This window comes from Ursus arctos, unplaced genomic scaffold (genome assembly GCF_023065955.2).
Source record: "Ursus arctos isolate Adak ecotype North America unplaced genomic scaffold, UrsArc2.0 scaffold_4, whole genome shotgun sequence".
Lineage (NCBI taxonomy): Eukaryota > Metazoa > Chordata > Mammalia > Carnivora > Ursidae > Ursus > Ursus arctos.
In genome coordinates, this window is record NW_026623056.1 from 81,651,405 (window position 1) to 81,665,789 (window position 14,385).

At 44.4% G+C, this 14,385-nt stretch overlaps 1 protein-coding gene across 3 annotated transcripts in view; it reads right to left on the minus strand.

Annotated features, from left to right (window-relative positions):
- Positions 1-14,385, minus strand: part of TIAM1 (TIAM Rac1 associated GEF 1) — a 466,206-nt gene that overhangs the window by 44,895 nt on the left and 406,926 nt on the right. For all 3 annotated transcript variants that reach the window (XM_057306891.1, XM_057306890.1, XM_048214774.2), the window contains one exon: positions 12,568-12,792. In XM_057306891.1, coding sequence (XP_057162874.1) covers positions 12,568-12,792 — 225 coding nt within the window. The remainder of the gene's footprint in view (positions 1-12,567; positions 12,793-14,385) is intronic.

Sequence of the window (14,385 nt, forward strand, 5' to 3'; positions counted from 1 at the left end):
TATACCCACAGTCTAAAAAGATGTAAAAAGATAAAAGAAAAAAGTATTCACTGGCAAAAGGGAAAGGAAGGGGGGGAGGGGCGAGGGGAGAGGAGGGAAGGGGAGGGGAGGGGAGGGGAAGGGAAGGAAGAGAAGAAGGAAGGAAGGAACAAACAAAGGAAAGAAAGCTTGTCTGATTCTGCCTACACTCCAGGACAGAAGACTAGGGAGGAAGCTGGGGGGGGCGGTGTTTCTCCAAAGATGATAACCACGGGCTGGCCCCACGGGTGCTTGAGACTCAAATTTACATCATGACTGCACCCAGGAGAGTCCAGGAAGTCCAAGGTCAAGGGGCTCACAGATTCAGTTCTTGGTGAGGACTGGTGGAAGGCCACCATCTCACCATATGCTTGCATGCCTTTTTCCTTGTGTAAGGGAAGAGTGACTTCTGCTCTCTTTGTCTCCTGACAAGGACACTAATCCCATCATGGGGGCCTACTCTCACAACTTTATCTAAACCTAATTTCTTCCCAAAGGCCCCAACTCCAAAGAACAACCACATCGGGGCTCAAGGCTTCAATAGATGGATTTTGCCAGGACACAAACATTTTGTCCATGATATTCAAGATGAAAAATTGCCTTAAAATTATTGTAGATATGTATTCTAAGGGCTCCAGCAAAGACATAAACGAAATCCCTCTGGAGGAATTCACACTTAATGATGGTATCGTATAATGTCCAGAGATAAAGCTTGATCAAATAAAAACCCATAATCCATTATCATAAAACCCAGAAAGAACCAGATCCCCAGGAGTGAGAAGCAGCAGACACAATAAGCAACAGAATAAGATTCCCAAGGAATAGTACTGCAATCACCAGAGACAGAATGTCAATTATATTTAAAAAAAATTTTTTAAAAAGGAACAAGAGAAAACTTCAAAAAAGGTCAGGTTAATTAATAGGATTTTAAAAATGAGAACTATAACCACTCAAATAAAGCACTCAATAGTGGGGCACCTGGGTGGCTCAGTCAGTTAAGTGTCTGACTCTTGACTTTGGCTCAGGTCATGATCTCAGGGTTATGAGATCGAGTCCTGCATCAGGCTCTGCACTGGGTGTGGAACCTGCTTGAGATTGCCTCTCTCCTTTTCCCTCTGCCCCTCTCCCTGTTCTGTCTCTCTCTCTCTCAAATAAATAAATACATAAATAAAATCTTTTTTAAAAAAAATTTATTTATTTATTTGAGAGAGAGAGAAATAGTGAGAGAGCGAGCAAGACACGGGACTCGATTCCAGTACTCCAGGATCATGACCTGAGCCGAAGGCAGATGCCTAACTGACCGAGCCACCCAGGTGCCCCAAATAAATAAATAAATCTTAAGAAAAAAACAAAAAAACTCAAGGGGCACCTGGGTGGCTCAGTTGGTTAAGTGTCTGCTTTTGACTCCAGTCACAATCTCAGGATCCTGGGATCAAGCCCCATGTCAGGCTCCCTGCTCAGTGGGGAATCTGCTTCTCCCTGTCCCCCTGCCCTTCTGCCCTGCTTATGCTCTCTCTCAAATAAACAAATAAATAAATAAAAACATAAAAAAACACTCAACAGATAAAATAAAAGGTAAAAATAAAAATACAAAAATAAAAAAGATAAAAATAAAAGTTCAAGAAAGAATAAAAGGTCTATCTGAAGACATGACCTCACTAAAGCATAGAAATCTTCAAATGCTCAAACTATCAACACAGAATTGTATTTCCAGCTAAAATATTATTCAATAAGAAGACTATAATGTTCTCTGAGGGAGAAAGTTCACTACCAAGAGAACCTCACTAAAAAAACTCTCTGAAAGGGTGTGCAGGCATACTTAGGAGATACTGGGAGTATGGTTCCAGACCACTGCAGTGCGGTGAATATCACAGCAAAGCAAGTCAAATGAATTGTTTGGTTTCCTAGTGCATGTAATAGTTCTATTTACACTACACTGCAGTCTATTAAACGTGCAACAGCATTAAGTCTAACAAAGGTACTTATCTTTTTTTTTAAAAGATTTTATTTTTTAGTAATCTCTACACCTAACATGGGGCTCTAACATACAACCCTGAGATCAGGAGTTGCACACACTCCCATCGACCTAGCCAGCCAGATGCCCCCAAAAGTACATTATCTTAATTTAAAAATACTTCATTGCTAAAAAATATTAATCACCTGAGCTTCAAGCAAGTCATAATCCCTGATCACTGATCACCAGACAAATAATAATAATGAAAAAGCCTGAAATATTGCAAGAATTCCCAAAATGTAACAGAGAGACACAAAGTGAGCAAATGCTGTTGGAAATGTGGTGCCAACAGACTTGCTCAGTGCAGGGTTGCCACAAATTCTCAGTCTGTAAAACACACAATATCTGCGAAGCGCAATATAGCAAAACACAATAAAATAGGGTAGGCTTGTACTTCGGGTGGGGACACACACACACACACTCATGCACACACACAGACACATACACACTCATGCACACACAGACACACACAGACACACGCACACACTCATGCACACAGACACACACTCATGCACAGACACACTCATGCACACACACTCATGCACACACAGACACACGCACACACTCATGCACACAGACACACACTCATGCACAGACACACTCATGCACACACACTCATGCACACACAGACACACGCACACACTCATGCACACAGACACACACTCATGCACACACACTCATGCACACACACACACTCATGCACACACACACAATCTGATAAACAGTAAAATAATAAAGAGCTGAAGATACACATGTGCAAGTCTTAGTTTGTAAAACAACACCCCACACACTCCAAAAAAAGGGGGGGCACTTGTAGGTCACAAACATGTAAGACACAACTAAACCAATGGTGTGGGTGATTATATTTAAAGCATTTCGTGGCCCTTACGTGCTTCAAGAGGGAGGTAAAAAGACTAACTTTGGTCTTTGTTATGTTAGAAATTATGCTAACATTTTAAGGGTGGCCACTAAAGAACAGAATTAGATTACATAAAACCAAAAGTGGAATTTAGAAATCCCATCCCAAAGAGGGCAGGAAAGAAAAGAAAAAACAAGCAAAGACAAAGCCAGCAAAATGAGAGGATAGAAAGGAGTCAAAAGACATGGCTCCTCTAAATAAATGCAAAGTGAACTAAACTTGATACTTAAACTTTATGTTTAGGTAAAAACAAAACAAAACAAAAAACAGTCCTACCTACAAGCAATATGTAAGAAACAGACCTAAACACAAAGATACAGGAGACTGAAAGTAAAGGGAGGGGAAAATACAGTTAGCTAACGTAAAGAAAGCTCGACAAATGTCAGACGAAACACGTTGAGTCACAATACGAAAATATATGGATCATTATTAAGCTTGATCCATGAATATATTTCAAACCCTATTCCTAAGAATCTGTGAATGTACATTTTCCCCAAGGATTAGCAATTTCTATAAACAGGCCACACCTCAGACCACAACATAAGTCTCAACAAATACCAAATCATCATCATTCAGCTACAGACCACACTAACAGAACCTTTGGTGAACTCAAGTTGTTACGAGGGAACAAAAGCCAATAACATCAAAGAGTTTTAGAGAAGGAGAACTAGATTGTGATAATTCCCCTACCAGATATTAACATGTATTATATATTATAAAGTTGCAGTAACATAAAGCAATGGAGAATTAGTAAGGAAACAGGCCACTAGCACAGAAAGCCCAGAAACAGGGGCACTTGGGTGGCTCAGTCAGTTAAGCATCTGCCTTCAGCTCAGGTCATGATCCTGGGGTCCTGGCATTGAGCCCCACGTCAGGTTCCTTGCTCGGCAGTGAGCCTGCTTCTCCCTCTTCCTCTGCCTGCAGCTCTTCCTGCTTGTGCTCTCTCTCTCTCTGTCAAATAAATAAATACAATCTTGGGGGAAGGGAAGGGAAGGGAAGGGGAAGGGGAAGGGGAAGGGGAAGGGGAAGGGGAAGGGGAAGGGGAAGGGGATGGGGAAGGGGAAGGGAGAAAGCAAGCCAGTCCAGAAACAGTCTTCCCACACACGGAGGCATGATATACAGCAGACGTGCCATTGCAGATCCCGGGGAAGGGAATGGCATATCTGATAAACACTATTATGACAGCAGATTACTCAGATGGAAAAATATCCAGTTGCACCCTAACATACACCATTCACAAAAATCAACACCAGGGAGGTATAAATCAGAAGCATGTGAATAGCCCAAAGTATAAAATCTTTTACAAGAAAATACAGAAGACAATGTTTGTTACCTTAGGCAAGAAGAGGGTTTCTTAAAAAAGATATAAAAAGTACAAATCATATGAGACAGAAAACCAGATTTTATTAAAATTAAAAACTCTTCTTTGTCAAAAGCCACAAGACAAATACTGAGAAAAGTTATCTTCAATGCATAACTGGCAAAAATGTTAATACCTAGAATATAAAGGAATTCCTATATATCAGAATCTGTAGGTACATAAGATTCCTTTTTTTTAAAGATTTTATTTATTCATCTGAGAGAGAAAGAAAGATCATGAGCAGGGGGAGGGGCAGAGGGAGAGGGAGAAGCAGATTCCCCGCTAAGCAGGGAGCCCATGGGGCTCGATCCCAGGACCCTGAGATCATGACCTGAAGGCAGATGCTTAACTGACTGAGCCACCCAGGTGCCCCAGTATATCTGATTCTAAAGCATGTATTCTTTTTTACTCCACCACGTCATGCTTCTGCCCTTAGCTGAAGACAAAAATTAATAAAATAGGGAAGAGAAAAAGCAATGTAGCTTGTGGAAGAGAATCTGCAAGGGTGATATTCTATCAATCCCTTAGGGCACAGATTTGTGTGTTACTTTTTCTCCACCCCATGAATTGTTTCAATAAACAAAATGTGACCTAGATGGTGACACATGAATTCCAAGCTAAGACCTCAAGTGTCCTTGCAATTTCTGGTTTCACCTCCAGGATCTCTGCGCTCACCATACAAAGAAACCACAAGCTAGCCTCTTGAGGATGAGAGGTCTCAGGCAGAGGGGGGTCCAGTCAACTAATCACCAAACATGCAAGGGAGGTCATCTTAATCCAGCCCCGGTCAAGCCACCAGATGATACAGCCACATGAGTGACTCTAGGCAAGGAGAGCAGAACAAGCACACAGGTGAGCCCAGCACAAAAGAATGAGCAAATAAAATGATTGTCTTGGGATAGTTTGATACTTAGCAGAAGATAACCAATGAATGGGTAAGGGGGATTTAGCCATCAGTGAAAGCCAGAGAGGCAGGAATTGATAGCTTCTCTGAAGGGCCTCCTAGCCTAAGAATCATGTGGAACAACACCACTGAGTTTTTTGGCAATCCCAAGGCAGACAAGGCAACATCCTACGGCAGCTCCCCACACCCTTCACTACTAGACACTTTCCTCTAACAACAGACACTGAAGGAATTCTCCTCTTTGTCCGGGAGGTAGCAGGCCCTGTTTACTCACCAGTGTGCACACACACACGCAGATGGCTCTGCTCACCGTCAGAGGGATGGGAAAGCTGAAGATAAGGCTGAGAGGTGGTTGAAGCAGTGGTCAGAGCAAGGAATGGCTACCTCACCTCCACTCCAACCCCACATTTAGCCCAATCTCCAGCATAGAGGAGGTGCCCGGCCGCCATTTTGGCAGCACAGAGAAGTGGGGCCAAATGTGAAGAGACAAAGGATCAAAAGGGGGCTGGGCGGCCCCAGGGGATGAGGAGGCATGGAGCAGGGCTGAGGCTGGGAAGGACAGGACCTACTGGCTACGTCCACAGCCACCATAAATAGCATGCATTGTTGTGAACAGGTCTGATCGTTTCTTCACTTTTTAGAATGGTTTTCATGTCATAATAATGTCCTTGAGACCGAGAAACCTTTGTGACCAGCACGTCCCACTCACCCCTGACAGGACAGACACATCAATCTCAGCTTCCATTTAGATTTCTCTTTAATTTATTCGGTTGAGACACATTCACTCTGACTCCATTCAAGTCTGCTCAGGACTTACATTTAAAGAAAGAAGATAAAACTCTTTCACTTATGAGATGCATTAACAATGGTTATTAAATAAGCGGATTCTCCAATTCAAACGTTTCCAAAGAAGAACCAATTATAACATTGATTTTCTGAAAGCTTTGATTAATGTCTGAGTTTAAATCTCTGTGAGAAAAAAATGATTTGAGGGCCAGGGGGTAAGAAAAGGTTAGATACTGCCAATAAAAACGTTTAGCTGAAAGTTAGTCACTAGGCCAGGATTTTATTTTGCTTTTCAGTCTTTTTACTGTCATATAAGAATTCCAAGAAACACTCATAACATATATAGTAAGATCAGCATAAACACCCTCTCCACAACAAAGCTAAGAAACCAAAATAATTAAAAAGAAAAAAAAAGAATTAGGGAGAGCTTAATATAGACTATGAAAAAAACCCTCCAACTTTAACTTAGCAGACAAATAACTTCTTTCCAGCCAAACTTCACAAAATCTCAGCATCTGTTTCTCTATGGAGAGAAATTTCTAAATCCATGAAAACTATAGATATAGGCATTACTGATTCAGTGAATTGGTTGTGAAAGTCAAATAATATAAGGTTCATTTGTGTTCTTTAAAAATATACAGATGGAAGCTCTTGAATTCTCAACCCCCCCCCCCCCCAAGATTTGACGGGTGTCATCCACCCAATGCAGCTGGAAATCATGACTCTCCCAGCAGGGCCCCAGGAAGCAGGCCAGGTGCTGTGAGACAAAAGCCTAGAACCCAGACAGTTTACAAAACACACATGGCTCCAAATTTTATCAACAAACAAATAGAGGACCATGTGCTCCTGGTATCTACTAGATGTTAGAGCCTCTGATGGACGGAGGGGGCCATATTGGTTTGTAAGGAGATAAATGTGTGCAGTTCCTCTTTCTTTGTTGCCTCTCCCTGTGGCCTGATTGTCTTGTTTTCAGAATCAATCTGCAGACAATCTGCACAGAACAGCAGTCTGGAATAGCCTCTTCTATTCCACAGGCACTGTAGGGAAGCACGCTCTGCCCACCCATCGAAACGTTGTCCACGTGGGGCGCCCAACCATTCCTTCTCTAACCAAGGTGTTTCAACTCCCCTGCTGTCACGGAAGCTTTTCCTGTTAGAACAAACGCTGCTTAATCTACTTCCTGCAGGAGAGATATCTGCACTCAAAACAGACTCCAGTCTTCCCCTTGGCATCACACAGATGTGCCTGAAGTCTATCATGGGGCCGGGGCCCGGGTGGGGGGGAAGCTGACTCTCCAGACCCAACGATGGCCCCAATTGTCTTGAACTCCTATGGGCCCGAGTTCGCTGCAGACGCCCGGCTCTCCCTGGCTCAGTTTCTGGAATGACCATTTTTCAAACAAGACCCAACTTCAGTTTGCCTAGCCCTGGCATCTTTATTGGAACACTGAGCTAAAGGAGGGCACCTGCTTCACCCCAACGGGTCAGGTGGAATTTTAGGGAAGATAAAGCGGAGCTGCAGTCACCCTAAAAATGGAATGGATGTGAGCCTTGATGGCAGAATTTAAAATGCGAGACACAACAGATATTCTGAAACCTTGGAAAGATACCATCGATGCCACTGGTACCGATTCTTACAACTTGCAGAAGATGTGGGCTTTTGCTAACGACTGACTGAAATACCTTTGTTTCAGGAGTTAATTTCAGTGATAAATATCTTATGCCGGAACAGTTTTACTCACTCTGGGGAGAAAGGCCTCAAAATAAGCATTTATTTGTTTTTTGCTCTTCGCCTTGACTCAAAAGAGGGGGACGGGGAGGGAGATGTCAGAAAAGGGTATTTGTGGGGCGCCTGGGTGGCACAGCGGTTAAGTGTCTGCCTTCGGCTCAGGGCGTGATCCCGGCGTTGTGGGATCGAGCCCCACATCAGGCTCCTCCACTGTGGGCCTGCTTCTTCCTCTCCCACTCCCCTGCTGTGTTCCCTCTCTCGCTGGCAGTCTCTATCTCTGTCGAATAAATAAATAAAAAATCTTGAAAAAAAAAAAAAAGGGTATTTGTGTTAGAATTCCCTCAATAAGTGTTTTATAAAACCTTTAAAAATTATTTTAGATCCAGATTTGCTTTCCTATACTGATGTTCACTTTGAATATTTCCCTAACTGGGTGAGTTAGGTTTACCTTCTGATAAATCAGGCCAGTGGCTCTCAAACAGGGGAGATTTTGCTGCTCAGGGGACACGTGGCAACAATGGAAGATATTTTGATTGGTACCACTTGGGGCAAGGGGCTACTTACTACTTACAGTGGTTTGTAGTAATGCTGGTAAACATCAATGCCCAGGACGCCCCCCCCCCCCAACAAAGTAGTATCTGGCCCAAAACGTTAGCAGCTCCAGATGAGATCAGTATTCAAAATAAATCACACAGGCACATTCAAGAGGCTTTTTGGAAACCTCACACAAACAGTTTTGCAACTTCCTATCCCAGCTTCCCCTTTGCTCCAAGGTTCTTTCTATAATAACAGTCACTCAAGGGACTGTCTTTTTGTCTAGACATCCTTCCTCCATTTTCTTACCAGTATGCCAGTAAACAAATACTAAAAAAAAAGGGGGGGGGGGTGAAAGTAGCTCAAGAAAGATCTCAACAAGGACCCATGGATGGTCAGTGACTGAGAATGGGAAACAGATTCTTAGAAAGAACACTCAGGGTGAGGCCCCTGGATTTCCAAGCCAACACAGCAACCCATTCACCACCCTTCCTTGCCATACAGGGAGAGCAGGTTAGAGATGCATTCCACATCGCCTAACAGATTTTCATTACGAAAATCTCAGGGGTGCCTGGCTGTCTCAGTCGATGGAGAATGTGACTCTTGATTTCCAGGTCCTGAGCTCGAGCCCCATGTTGGGTGTAGAGATTACTTAAATAAATAAGTAAATCTTTAAAAAAAGCAAAATCTCAGACCACAATATGATATCAACAAATACCACTACAGATGGTTTGCAAGTGACCATAACATTCCAATCACCTTATCATTCCACCGAGACAACAAAAAGGGGATCAACAACCAAAGGACAGTAGGTGACCCGGGATAGTGGATCCCAATCCTAGCTGCACATTAGAATCCCCCGAGTTTTAAGCAGCCACCACAACAAATGCACCCAGGCCCCAGTCCAGACCATGTGAATCATGATGTCTGAAAAGGGGCCCAGATGTCTCAGCATCTAGACTACAGAATGCATTTCCTTCCACCCGGGAGAGGAAAGTACTTAAGGAAGGTATTTATAAACGTAGTTCTGAGACAATTCTGATTGTCTGGATGCAGACAACTGAGGTGGATGGAGTTGCAGATTGAGGTGGGTGGAGTAGAGACTGGTGAGATCAGAAATGAGCAGCCTCTGGTTACAAGCCAAAAGATCTTCCGTCCCCATAAGAAATTGTGCTTCAAATACGTAACATTTAGCAAGCACTTCCTAAGACCCAGTCTAACCACTTTACTTTTATAACTCAATCCAACCCCACAACAACTTAGTGAGACAGTACTGTGGTATTAACCCCGTTTTATGTGTAAGGACACCAGGGCTTGGAGAGATGAAGCCAATATACACAGAAAAAGGACTCAGTCCCGAGAAACCTGGTCCCAGAGCCCATTCTTAGCCACTAGGGTGTGATGCTTTCAGAGAGGAAACAAAGCTTTCCAGGAGAAAAGGGGACTCGGCAATAATCCAGCCCTGCAAGTTCATTCCATATTTCAATCAGGGTTCTGAGGGCAGGATTGGACCAAGCCTGCCTCCTTGGGCTTGTAGGATGGGGTGCACAGCCAGGCCGGTCTTCTGCGACAGGCACCCAGCAGGGCTCATGTGGACCCCCGGGTCCCTGAGACACTGCCAGGCCCTCCACCAAGGCTGCTAAACACGCACTGTGACCACTGTTAAGACGGTCCCTGCATCAGACCTCAAATCTGCCACTCAGGATGCTTATTTTTAGCTACTTCTAAATTTAGACGAAGGCTATAGTCCAGCCTCCCCATTGTACCATTCTGCTAGTTGTTTTCTTTGCTATTTTAACCGCGGCCGTCAGTAGACACTGCTTTATCTCTGCCTCATTATAGAGCAATCTTCCAGGTTATTTTATCCTGTTTACTTGCCTCTTTTATTTTTCACAGTTACATGGGGACTAGGAAACGGTAGCAACCAGAAGGCAGAGCAGCGGAGACTCAGGCTCCCCCTCCAGCCACCCCAACTGTGCTGCGACTGCCCAGAGCATTTGAGAATTCTTCTGGAACTTATTAACGTTGAAGACAGCTAAGAGACCTGACAAGAAAACTAACACGATGACTTGACTTTCTTGCTTTAGTCTTGAACCAGTTTGATGATCTGACTTATTCTGCAGGATTTTCGATTATTGCAAAATACTGAAAAGTGAACTGATTAAAAAACAGAACATTTGCTAAAATTTAAGTCTGAGAACAGAGTCATGGCCCAGCCATCATAAGGACTTTCAGCACCTCACTCAACAAATGTCAGTCCAACGTATCGTTCAACCGGAAAAAAGCAAAAGAATAAATGAATGTTCTAAGAATGATTCCAAAATAGAAATTTTAATGTGTTTTGAACACCGGTAGGTTCAGTGGATTTAGCACTCAGCCTTCAAAGGAGACTGGAGGTAATACACAGTATGTAAAGGTCAGTTGTTAAGTTTAAAACTCTATCATATAAAAGACGGGACATTTACTATATATATGTATGTTCTGTATTCTATATTCAAGTATTTCTAAAATACTTGTATGCAAATACATTTTAATTAAAACAATTTTAATAAAAATTTTCAAAATGCACACACACATACGTGCACAATTTCTTTTTAAAGAACACCCCTAAAATAGTGACTCTCTTTAAAGGGGCAACTTGTGAGCAGTTCCAATCACACTCTCTCAGGGAAACTATCTGTAAAGGGCCAGATGGTGAATATTTTCAACTTTATAGACCATAAGTCCCTGTCACTACTACTCAGCTCTGCCTTTGCAATGAGAAAGTAGCCAGAGACAAGACATACATGACAGGCACGACTGTGTTCCAATAAAACTTTATTTACAAAAACAGGCCGTGGGGCGCATGTGGCTGGTGGGTTGTAGTTTACCAACCCCTGCTTTATATCCATAACCCACAGGAAGGGTTCAGACAGAAAAAAAAATTCAAAAACAGTTGTGCACACACTGTTGTACATAGTATGTACATCCAGATCTTGTAAAAATCCTTTAAATAACCTAACCTAACACAAATGCCTCATTCAAAGTCCTATTGCAGAAACCTCCTCTGTGAACTGAGTTTTATGGGATCGATGCTGCCATCTTGTGGTCATGCAAAAGAACAGCCTTCATGGTCTCCATTCCCTGTTAAAGAGTACAGGGCTCACTGGAGTCCTGTTCTAAAAATCTGATCGGGGTACTGCAATGACATAATGACTCAAGGAAGTTAATGGCATTAGGTGCCATCAATTTTCTGAAGCCTCAACTTGCCAAATTCTTGCGACAGCCACTGAGCAAAAGAATGGACTCTCACAAGGGTTCTGCTGGTGATCTACTCTCATCAAGCCAAACTTCAGAAGGGAATTTGAAAAACAATGGCAGGGCAAGAATACTCAAAGTACCTGCCCTCGGATTTTGAAACCAAAGACGTTATTTTTTTTTTTTTAATTTAACTCAAGCAACCTCAATTCTAGAATCAGGTTATGGGGAAGTAAGTAATATAAATTGTTGACTGGTATTCTCATTCATGGACTCGCTGAACGAGAATAGGGCACCTGTGTCGCCACAGGAAGAAGACAGAAGCTCAGTCCCAGGAAACAAACGCAGGACAAAGAGAGAGACAAGCGAGTAAGAAGAGTATCAGGATTACAGCCCACGAGAAAGATGTTTTTACAGGGTCCTAGGGACCCGGAGGAGGGTGCTAGCTCTGTGGGGTCCCACCCAGGAAGGCTTCAAAGGGCAGGCAGCATTCTGGTTGCTTCTTCCAGGATAAGCACAAGGTTGCAAAGGGATAGGGAGAAAGGCTGTAAGCAGGGAGAGCAGCAGGTGGAGCAGGGCACGGTTCTGCCTCTGGACTCACGCTGACATGCAAGACTGGGGCAGCCCGAGAGAAGCTGACCTTCGGAGCTCTGAGTGCATTTCCACTCTGGGCAACTCACGCCCTCTCTCACACAGAAGGGAAAGCCAGGGCTGGGTGGTTTGGGGGATGATGATGTGGAAGGCAGAGCTAGGACCCAGAGCCCCAGTGATTCCTGGCACATCTGTGTCTCTATTATCTCTGTCCACAGCCAAGAGACAGTGGCCTCTACCCATTCGACCTTCCCCAAAATGACAAAGAGCAGCACACCATGCAGCAAGAAGCTCTCGTGCAGGACAGGCTGACCGGTGACCAAACACTTATTCCCCCGAACCTTGGAAATCAACAGGAAGCACTCATCTAGGAACCAGCTCACCTCACTCACACACCTTGTGCCTGCCGGTCCCAGTCTGGTGGAACACACACACACACACACACACGCCCCACACCGTCCCCGTCGCAGCCATACCTGGGTTGCTGCTGAGAAAGGCCAGGGGGCTCTCACTGAGGTCCACAGGGCCGTCGGCGCGGTGGGGCGGGCAGTCGAGCAGCTCCACGCCTCCCTCCGGCTCCGGGTAGGTCCGCACCAGGAGGCCCAGGGACGGCTGCGTGAGGAAATCTTTGAGCACGGAGGAGTTCAGGGTGCCTGCAGCACGATTATTGATCTCGAGAATCTCATCTCCCGCTTTCAGGCCTGCCAACGCGAGACGGAAAATGTTTAATTTCACACGCACATAAAAGCAGCAGCGGCGAGTCAGATCACAACAGCACCAATGCCCTGAGAAAGGGCACGCGGAGCTCACTTGTCACAGGCCCCACGCCCCGGTGCTGGTGCACACGGAGCTTGTCCTCCATCCACGGTGATCACGGGGGCCTGGGTCTCGGGGGGTTCTGGACTCGGATGTGACAGCACGCCCACCTGTTCTGAACAGAACGACTAAACACACTGACTCCTTCCCGAATCTCTATGCTCTGGGCATCAGCCAATTCCCCCTCACAAGTGCTACTTCTGGCTGCCGTCCTCAGTTTTGAGGGGTAAAAGTGGAAATGCTCTGATTACTGCGATCAGTAAATTTTGTACACGCACGTGCTGCACTGCACACGTGTGGCACAGCCAGCTAACATCTCCTGATCACCGCTGTGGAACCAGCCACGGAACCAGCACGCGGTGAGCTGCTTTTGGCTACGACCATGGAAAATGACTTGATCTCCAACACAATCTACAGAACCGAATATGATCATTTTTTGCCCTCCTCCCTTTGTTTAACTACATCAGGACCTCGGGGTGAGTGTCTTTTGGAAGGTCCCCAAAGGTTCTGCTGCTTTTGCAAAGCATGCTGGGGGAGTTGCCAAAGTTGGGGACCCAAAGGACCAGCCGCGAACTGGCCCCAAAGAACAATGGCTTGTGTTCTGAGGCATTTCAACCTGGTATTTAAAGAACATGCCAGTGGTTTGAGAAAGGGAGAGGTTAGAGCAGAACGTGAAAGGAAATAAAGTATTGTTTCAGCTAAAAAGAGTCCAAGTCTTATTTTATAGACTCGGGTAGAAAAGCAAACTTGACAAAGTGAGTGAAGGGCAAAGGGAAGGAACCAACTGCAGAAATGAGAAGCCGCTCGACTCCTCAGGCATCCACGGATCCCAGCTCTGATGCTGCGGAAAAGTGTTTGCACAGAGACGCTCACTTCCCAGCTTCGCCGAGTCACGCCCCCTTGGCCATCTGTACTCGGGTTTCCAAACTAACTGCCACCAATCTTGTATGGTAAAGCACTCCAAGAAACATTTAGAGTGGGAAGGCAATGGCAGAGAAAGGAGAATACTTTTCCATGTATCGGAGTGGGATTCTGAGAAGCTAACCACTCCACTTTTATGTAAAAGATTCTGGCATCACAGCATTCGGGTTGAAAATACAACATTCCTTCCATGCGAAAAGTAGTTAGTTTTTGGTTTTTTGGTTTTCTGAAGTCTTCTCTTGGAGACAACCCCTTTGATTAGATATTAGAGGAGGTTATATAAAGAACAGAAGAAAAGACTTAAACATCTATGAGTTTGGGGGTTTTTTGGTTTTTTTGTTTTTTGAGAGGGAGAGGCATAGGGAGATCGAGAGAGAGAGAATCTCAAGCAGGCTCCACGCTCAGCATACAGGTCAACGTGGGGCTCAATCTTATGAGATCATAACCTGAGCTGAAATCAAGAGTTGGACGCTTAACTGACTGAGCCACCCAGGAACCCCAAGTTTCTTTTTTTAAAAGAACTTCCAGGTTTACTATGAATGGTGGAACCGAAGTGT